Raw genomic sequence first — 9,683 nt, forward strand, 5'->3', positions numbered from 1 at the left:
GCAGTTTTCCCCTCTGTGTACAATGAATGGTACGCCCTGAAACGGATAACCGCTTGGAAAAGGCAACATTATTGGAAATGAGAAACTGGCGTCCATTTTGGCTCTGTATGGACCGCATATAGTGGGGATGCTCATAAGGTTGAGATCCAAAATGGCGTCGACAGGGGGACAGTTTCATTGAGGAGGAATTAAAGGGCGGGGCGGGAGTGTTTTGGCTTGGCTGTGAGTAATGAATGAAGAAGTGTTTGCTCCGCTTACTGGCAGTACCAGGGATTAGCAGACACAAGAGGTCCTGAGACGGGGCGATTTGTTTATTCAGATCTCTACGAAAGAGAGAGACAGATATCAGTTATTCAGGTCTCTACAAAGAAAGAGCTATCCGTTATTCAGCTCTCTATATAGAGACAGCCCTGATAAACAATAATTATGCTCGACGGTGCGGAGATCTGATGGCGACGGAATGCACGCAAGAAGCGGTTTTATGTTTTCTAACGGAGAGAGGAGGGAGAGTGAAGAACACAGATTTGATCGACCATTTCCGATCCGTTGTTTCCTGTGACCCAGAGAGAAGAGCCGCGGTTAAAGGGGAGATTAAGAGCTACGTGGACCGGGTGGCGGTGGTGAGAGTGGAGAACGGAGAGAAATACGTGTGTCTAAGGAAAAGGTTCAGAGGGTCGGTCAAACGACAGGAGGAGGAGGAGAAGGATGGACTGGACAACAGCAGCAGCGCCGCCGCCGCCGTGGTCCTGGAAACCAGCCTCAGCGCTGAGGTTACCCATGGCAACCGGAGGGATGCATGCCTCGCGCCGGTTATACCTGATGCGTCTCAGAGGCACGCGCTTGACGTCCCGTCAGAGAACAAAGACGCAAAACAAGAAATACCACCTGTCTCGGGCGGCGCCAGCGCAGGTGAGCGCACACCTTGGGATATTTCGCAAACTAATCCGGATGTCAAACCCGAGGATAAGACGAGAATGGGAAACGCTGGCGCTGGGAATCGCAGCAGGTCTAATACTACTACCAATAAAGATGATGCACAAACCACCGGAGAATGCACTCCAGTAAGCGAACCGTCTCCTTTACCTAAGGCTGTCTTAAATCGCCAGGATTTACCGACGACGCACGCCGATTCCCCGACCGAGAGCAGATCAGAACGCGAGAACGGGAGGAGTGGAGGATCACCGGGGCTTTGTCGAGACTTGCGTGAGGGCGGGACGCATGAGGGACGCTCGGAATCTCACACACCCAGGGGCAGGCGGAAAAGTTTTCGTGGGAGCACGGTGATCGGCTCTCCGCAGGTACGACGCAGTGTGGTGCACAGGCACAGCCGACACTCGGCGAAGAGCGACGGCGAGAGCACCGCGACCGCGCAGGGTGAAGATGAGAGCGCGACCGCGACCCTCGACCCCGTGGAGCACGCGTGGATGATGTGCGCCTGCGACGGCGAGTGGGACAGTCTGCGGAGAATGCTGGACACCGATCCCGGGCTGGTGTCCAAGCGGGATTTCGTGACCGGCTTCACGTGCCTGCACTGGGCGGCCAAGCTGGGTAAGCACGAGCTGCTCGCCCACATCGTGAACTTCGCGCGACAGCGCGGCGTCGCGCTCGACGTGAACGCGCGCTCGAGCGCCGGCTATACGCCGCTTCACCTGGCCGCCGCGCACAACCACGTCGAGGTGATCAAGATGCTGGTGGGCGCGTGCGACGCCGACGTCGAGGCGCGCGACTACAGCGGCAAGAAGGCGAGCCAGTACCTGCGTGACGACGTCGCGCGAGACGTCCTCGACATAGCCGGCGCCGACGCAGAAAGGACGCGCGACCCTGTCGCGGAGCTCGCGGGGGGAGACGAGGCCGCGCGCTGGAAGCTGCCCCGGGTTCTCCACGCCAACCTGCGGTTGCTGAATCGCAGCGCGAGCGAGGACGACGACCGGGACAGTGATGCGATCAAGCCACTTCGCCGGAAGTCGTCGTTTAACAAGCTAAAACCAAGGATAAATAAGGCACGCGCGGGCATCACAGCACCTGTGATTGTTCACAGCACGTCTCATTTTGATCGGCTCGAAGGAGCCACTTCCGGTCAGACTTCTGGCCCCTTCAGATCCAGACCCAAGTCTAACTTATTTGGGTGATCGTGCACGTGCGAGTTATCTCAGACTTCTCAGACTTGATGCTCACACACACACACACACACACACACGGGGTTCAGTACACTAACAATCTGTCAGGGGGCCAAAACTTTTGCCTCGCATGCAAAACATCCTAAATGCACAGAGAATCCACCACCAGCACCTGAGATCCAGTCGAGTGCGCAAGTTTGCACATCCCTAGGTTTTATCCACTGTGATAAAATCTTTGCTAAATTAATCTTGTTTTAATTCAAATCCTGTTATAACACTTGATCCAGCTCTTATTTTTATTTTTTATTTTTTAAAGAAAACATATCTACATGCTCTGGCATGGTCTTTGTTTAATTTATTTTATTTGCTTAATAATTAATTAAGGCGTGTACTTTAATTTGTGCACTTTAAGTTGTAGACAAACAAACTCTAGCAGTTTGCAGGACACAGACACCCAAGTGCAGGATGAAACAACTTTAAAAGCCTTTAGGAGACCTAGAACATATTTTGTTTTTCACAGACATGGAAAATTTTGAAAGATTAGAAATGGCATCATTCAGACAAACAAACAAACAAACACCAGCAGCCTGCAAAAAGTCTTGGATTAGCCTACTTCTTCATTTTTCTAAACTTTTATAATGAAGGAATATATGAATTTAAAAACAGCAACAATTCTTAAATACTTTTGAAGCGAAGGGATGCAAACTTTTGCACTCACTCATCGAAACAGTTTAATCCAACTGGTTTATGCAGTTGTAAACAGGAGCTGAAAGTACATTAGTATTTTAACATAATACTATTTTATACATGTACAGTACTGTGCAAAAGTTTTAAGCACCATATTATATGTAATACAAATGTTATATATGTTTATCATGTCTGCATTATTATGTACAAAACCATTCGCTATTTCCAAATATTCTTTATAAATGTATGAAATAATAACAATACATAAAAAATATTTGCTTTCTGTAAAGCAGACCAGTTTTCAGATGGAAACAAAAATGCAGAATCGTGTTTTTTGTTGTATGAAAATAGAAAGAAGCGAGTGTAACAAAGTTACCAGAAGAACTGCGGCATGTTCTCTAGCAAGCTCGTAAAACCTAACAGCTGTTGTACTTATAAAACTGCACAAATCTCTAACACTACTGATTATTTTTAAGCAAAGAGTTTTCACACCAAATATCGACTGTGTTCATTTCATTACTCTTTCGTGCTCTTTATAGAATTTTCTTTTCAATATGTTGATGTATTATCAAAGGCAATAAACAAAAATGTTCCCAAAACATTCCCAAGACGTTCCCAAGACATACAACTTTTGCACAGTACTTTAAGTAAAACAGCTGTTAGGTTTGAGTGTGATGGAGAATATGGAGTTCTTCTGATGAATTTGTCACATTCACTCCTTTCGATTTTCATGCAAAACCCAGGAATCTGCATTATTTTTACTTTTGGTTTCTATTTGAAAACTGATCTGTCATATAACATGTTGCTTTATTATAGCCATACAGATATTGTTCAATAATGTTTTTATAAATTTTTAAGGTATTCTTAGAAATAGTGAATAGTTTTGTACATTATAATAGCGACATGATAGACAAAACAAACATTTGTACTAAAGATAAGACTTTGCACAGTACTGTATATGTAAATATATTAACCTGTGAACATACTGTATCATACTGTGCATAATTACTTCCAACACCTTTAACTAAATATTAGATCACATCTAAAGTAACCCTGCACTGAGCCTCGAGTTAATACCGATTCTACAATAAAAGTTTTTTTTACTTAGGCTTATATCTAATATGTAGAAAATATAAACAACACTATGGAGGTAACAGACTATCCATCCATGTGTACTGCCATAAATATTATAAAAATGTTTTTTTTTTTATTCGTTTACCAGCGTTTACTGGGGCAGGGTTAGCTCAATCGGGGGTTAAGGTGTTGGATGCTCAGGAGGTCTCTGGTACCAGACCTGACACCACCTGGTCGCCTCTGTTGGATCCTTGAGCAAGGTGCTTCACCCCACAAGTGCTCAGATACAATCCCGAACCAGGAAGTAACTGCCAGGAAAACGATGCATATATCTCCAGGGTGGAGTGTATTGGCGATGTGCTGGATGGCACGTAGACAGACCTTTCTTTTCACTAACGTTTATTACCTGTAGATGCAAAGCACCTTGTGGGCCTGTCTGTTTAAACGGCAGGTTGAAACTGGAACAGTTTAACACCAGCAATTGCAAATTGTGTGCATGCAAACCTCAACCTGTTACATCACAAACGAAAAAAAACCCTGGACTTATCTGAACTGAGCCGGTCCCCTGTTTCACATAGAAAGAGTCATTTTAGGGACCAGCCCAGACTTCTGTAATTCCATTAAATTCAGATAAACACAGGGGAATAAAAATGAAAACGTTCGGGTGGCCTATAAGTGTTGCTTTGCATTATCGCTGCTCAGTACGTACTTTACTGCAATTTTCGGATTAAGCGCTTTACGTTTACACTGAATGTTATTTTTGTTGCACTTTTCAGTAGGAAGGCACTAACAATCCCAACCCGCTAAGTGTTCGAGCACGTCTGAAAATGTTAGCGTCACTGTGGTTGTTTCATGTGAGCAAGCTCGAGCTCGTTCCCTCCTCACACACACTGCTGATCGTGTGGCATGACCACATGAGGACTTTGATGTAGGGAAAAACACAACTTTTCCAGGAATACACAAAAAAAACTGTGGGTATTTCTTTAGTTTCGCTAGAAATCCAGTTTTTCTCTGATAGTTTACTCTGGTTTGTTTTGCGTTCTGTCGAAGGTCACGGTACAAAGTCTTTTGTTGTTATCAGAATTAACAGTGTACGGAATTGTCGTGTTTCAAAACTGGATATGTAAAGTAAATTTAAAAACTGACATTATTTATTTCTGATAAAATTGTGTTTGAGAGTGAGATAGAGAGAGAGAGAGAATGTGTGGCTTTGTGTGTGTGTGTGTGTGTGTGTTTTGGACATGGGAGGAGTTTTTACACTTTGGCGAGGTCCCAATGTCCCCAAAAGAACAGGATTATCCATCTGTTTTGTCCTTGTGGGGACACGTGAAGTTTTTATTATTTTAAAAAACTAAAAGAGCCCAATGTTTCTTTTGTATACTGACACTAAAGGTCACTAAGGACGGCATTAGTTAGCTGCATTTAATTTAATCAATGCAAGGTCCTCACAATGACAAAAAAAATGAATGTACGTGAGTGTGTTTTGTCATCCAGCAAGGACATTGCTGACCTAAAACTGTCCGTGTAAGTGAAACCGATTGTTTTTCTCTTTGGACACATGACAATCTGAAGCTTGACCTCATTATCACATGACTATCTATCACATGCTCCACACATTACATCATGGCTGATACAAAGCAGAATTAAACATCAATAATTTCCCAAGCCTGTTTTTAAACACACCAACCGGGACCTTACAACAGCTGCTGGAAAACATTAAAAAGTTACGCAACACATGTCTAAGCCAGCTTCCACAGAAATTCCATGAAAATTTCAACACTGATGATTCTGGAAATGACTTTCCCCTGTGTGTAATCTGTAACCCGTACGATGTATTTCCAGTGCACCCCCTCAGTAATGAATTCATCCATCTGTGAAAAAGTTCAGTCATAACCAAATCGAAACTGATATTATGGTTTGGAAGTTTTTATCCTGATTTGTAAAGACCTAAACTTGGTGTTGTGTACATTTGTTGCTGTCTTTTGTGATTTTTTATTTTATTTTATTATTATTATTATTAACACAACCTGAGATCATGCAAATATGTTTTAGAAATTGTGACCATTTTGTTGATTTTCATTAAGGCAAATACAAAGCTAAAACTGCTAACTCTGGACTGTATACTAATACTGTGTATACTATGTGTAAATCATTCTTTAAAGATTTTATACCTTTTATAGATTGTTTTTTTTTTTGTCATATTTTCGTTTCCCCTTACTATAACCCGAAACTTAAACAATTTCAAATTTCATCGAACACGTCCCGATATGGTGCTATTCCTCCTTAATCACGGTTCCGACATAAGAAACTCCTGGTGTTAATCTCCTGATGCTAACTAGGGTGTTTTGTTCTCATCATTAAAACATACTCCATGGTATCTTAAACCTGATGTTTCTTGACTGTGTTTGCATTGTAATTTGAAAATTTCATCATGTTAAATTTAGTAAGGTGTGAACACAAAACCTGCTTCGAACTGACTTATAATGGAGCGGTAGTTGGTCCATTCAAACATTTCTTAACACTCACACATCCTAAGGCCTAAGGCTGTTTTATTTCCCATCCATATGGTTGGGTCATTATAGGAGTTCCTGGGAGGCCAGCGTTACAGACATAAGGCAGGCAGAGTCACTTTTCTATCCAAGCACTAGTGAATGACTGGGATTAGTGCATTATCGTGGCAGGGGATTATATAACAGAATTAAGGGAGTTTTTACTCTGATAACTGTGTTCTGTTATTCTGCACAATCAAAAGTCCCGATTTTGACTTGAACGCCCCTCATAATTTTATTCCTGGGCTGTTGAGAGATTTCAGGCCTCACGTTTAATGTACAGTAAGTCTAAGTTTTATCTGCTATTTTTACACCAGAGTTTGTGGTCATTTCTCTTTATCTATTCATAGGCAAGTCCAAGGTCTGGACAAATACGTATTTAATCATGCAATGTTAGTTTTGTCGAGAGCAGAGTTTTACATTCCTCCTGTCACTCCTGTTTGGAGAAAACCAGCTTGATATACATTTGTTTGAACTTTGCTATTGAGCATTTGTAAAAATGCTTAGTTAGCAGTGGTTAGTATTCCAAATATATATATATTTTTCTGTATGAATCTTTGAAATTTAATGAAACTGTTGGTTTACTCAGTTAACAAGAAGCCTGTTACGGTTAGAGGTGTAACCTTTGGACCATTTTGATTTAATGAATCGAGGCAGCAACAGACCCTGGAGGTGCACGGCAACAGTGCTAAACACTAGGCCACCGTGCCTCCCACTAAGAAGTATTTATTTAAATGAAAAAATAATTCATTTATTTAAACTGTGGGAAAAATTTACCTGAATAGCAAATAACAAGAAAATAGTAAAAAAATTTTTAGGGGTCACCACGGCGAATCATCTGCCTCCATCTAACTCTTCTCTCACACCAACTAACTTCCTAAACTCTTTCCTTTCCTTTACTCTCTCTGCTTTCGAACACGCCTTTCGAACACTCCTTTTTCGACCAACAGTAGCCCAATTATCACCGGCACCCTGTAGGTCAACAGCACCTGGGCCACTACCGATCCGGTATGGAAGTGATATTTGTGATTCGCATTATTGATTTGGCAAACGTTTTACGTCTGATGCCCTTCCTGACACATTTATCCGGATTGGCACAAGGGGACCCTGGATTATCATTATTCACAAATTTATAGGTTATTCCAAAGTTAGTTACATATCATATTAAAGCATGTTCAACAGTAAATACATATTGAATTGTTGGTATCATTACCAAATGTATCAAACACATTAAAGTCAATTATGTTTTTGTTTTTTTTCCCGATTTTCTCCCTAATTTAGTGTCCAATTCCTCCCCGTCACTAGGGGGCTCCCACGTTAAGGCTACTACGACCACTCAGTCGGGAGGGCCGAAGATCATCATATGTTTCCTTAGACCGCATCTTTTCGAACTGCTCACTCAGGCAACATTAGGGGCGGCGTAACACACTCGGAGGACAGCGCTACCCACTCCTTCCGCTTGCATGAGCTCACAGACGCCCCTGATTGGCAGTAGAGCCGTGATTAATGTGGGAGCTTGAAGTACCTCTCATCCCTCCGCTGTGGGAAAGCTCGGCCAATCAGCTTTCTCTAGACCGCCGGCTGCGAGAGGTTACAGCATCACCCGGGAATCGAACTCCTGTAAATCCTTTATAACGGCTCTAATCTGAGGTGCTGGTTGTTAATAGGTGATTTCTGAGGCTGGTGACTCTAAATGAACAGAGGTCAGTTTTGGTCTTGCTTTTCCGGGAAGGTCTTCATGAGAACCAGTATCATCATGGTGCTTAATGGGTTTTGCAAATGCACTTGACACAATACTGGTTCTGCAAGAACTGTTCCAGAACAGCTGACCTTTATGTCCTAAAATAACAACCGTTATCACCCAAATGAGGATGGGTTCCCTGTTGAGTCTGGTTTCCTCTCAAGGCTTCTTCCTATTGCCATCTCAGGAAGTCTTTCCTCGCCACCGTCGCCCTCGGCTCGCTCATCAGGGACGATCTGATCATTTTGATTCATACATATTTCATACAAATTTCTACAATTTTCTTTTTAAATGTGTAAAGCTGCTCTGTGACAATGACCATTGTTTAAAGTGCTATACAAATAAAACTGAATTGTATAGAACTTAATTATCTAATGTCATATGTGTTATTTTATAGGTTTTAAAAAATCCAGCATTGTTCCAGAATTGTAGAAAATAAATAAAAAACAATGATTTAGGAGGTGTGTCCAAACTTTTGACTGTTACGGTACATAGAATGAGACAAGTCTTTTTAATATCCTGGGGATAATTCCAGGGCATATCAAGCATAAGAAGCTCTACAGTTTTTACTACCGTGTAATGCTGCATTATAAAAGGGCTAGGCATTCGTATTTGTTTATTCTGGTTTGTGTTTTTTTTATTTTTTAAATGGTTTAAAGTAATTTGTCGTGTGGTATGTTTAAAGTTATCTTAAACATCATGTTTACTGTGTGTTTCCAGCTCCACTGCAAATGTACATGATGAACTGATCCTGAATGTGATATCGTTATATCGGGAACATTCCTATAAAATAAACACACACACACACAGTAACACTAATTCACCAAATAATACGACGCCTAGTTCTACAGTATGAGTAAGTTATTGTGAGTCATTGTCTATAACGAAATGAGTGCTGCTTCACAGGTTCATTATTGTAATTATCGCATCATGTATCATTATTATCATGGACTCATTTGGCCATGTGTGTGTTTTGAAAAGCCTGGGAGATTTGCTGACCCAGAGAATGTGCAGTGAGTCATCAAATCACACTGTCCCATGCGCTCCGCTCCTAATAAGTCAGTTTATCTCAGGACACACACACACACATCTGGGCATAACAATTATTTACGGTACGTTAACCAAGCTAGAGTGTTCTAGTTCTAGTTCCAGTGTGGACAATCCAAAAATTATTTGACACCCTGTATCCAAGCCATTAAAATATGAGTGTTTAAAAGCTTTCAGCTTTACTGTATGAGATCACTGTGTAACGAGATATGGTGCATCTTTCCCATAAGGGCTCACACACCTTCTTGTTCAGATTGTGAAATGCTCAGATGCAAGGTTCTGAAATACAGAAACCTAGGAACAGTGCAAAACAGAGGTCTTGTCATTCCACAGCTGTTTCTGTACTGATGTTGATGTACAGCATGTTTGCAGGTGGATATCTTGTTAACAGTTATGATCATTTTGTAACTCTTGGCAGAGGTAGCAATAGTCGAAACTACTGCTACCGCTGCCAAGGTCTAGTGAGAG

The 9,683-nt window shown here is 42.0% G+C and overlaps 1 protein-coding gene across 1 annotated transcript; it reads left to right on the plus strand.

Annotated features, from left to right (window-relative positions):
* The first annotated feature begins 250 nt into the window (after positions 1-250).
* LOC128526919 (ankyrin repeat domain-containing protein SOWAHC-like) lies at positions 251-6,262 on the plus strand. The gene has a single exon (XM_053499142.1). It carries the CDS (start codon positions 450-452, stop codon positions 2,127-2,129), a length of 1,680 nt encoding a protein of 559 aa, XP_053355117.1. The 5' UTR covers positions 251-449; the 3' UTR covers positions 2,130-6,262.
* Positions 6,263-9,683: the final 3,421 nt, after the last annotated feature.

Source organism: Clarias gariepinus, chromosome 6, assembly GCF_024256425.1.
Source record: "Clarias gariepinus isolate MV-2021 ecotype Netherlands chromosome 6, CGAR_prim_01v2, whole genome shotgun sequence".
Taxonomy (NCBI): Eukaryota; Metazoa; Chordata; class Actinopteri; order Siluriformes; family Clariidae; genus Clarias; species Clarias gariepinus.

Excerpts from the sequence above, each read along its gene's own strand:
- LOC128526919 (XM_053499142.1), top strand. The coding sequence starts at position 450 with ATGGCGACGGAATGCACGCAAGAAGCGGTTTTATGTTTTCTAACGGAG.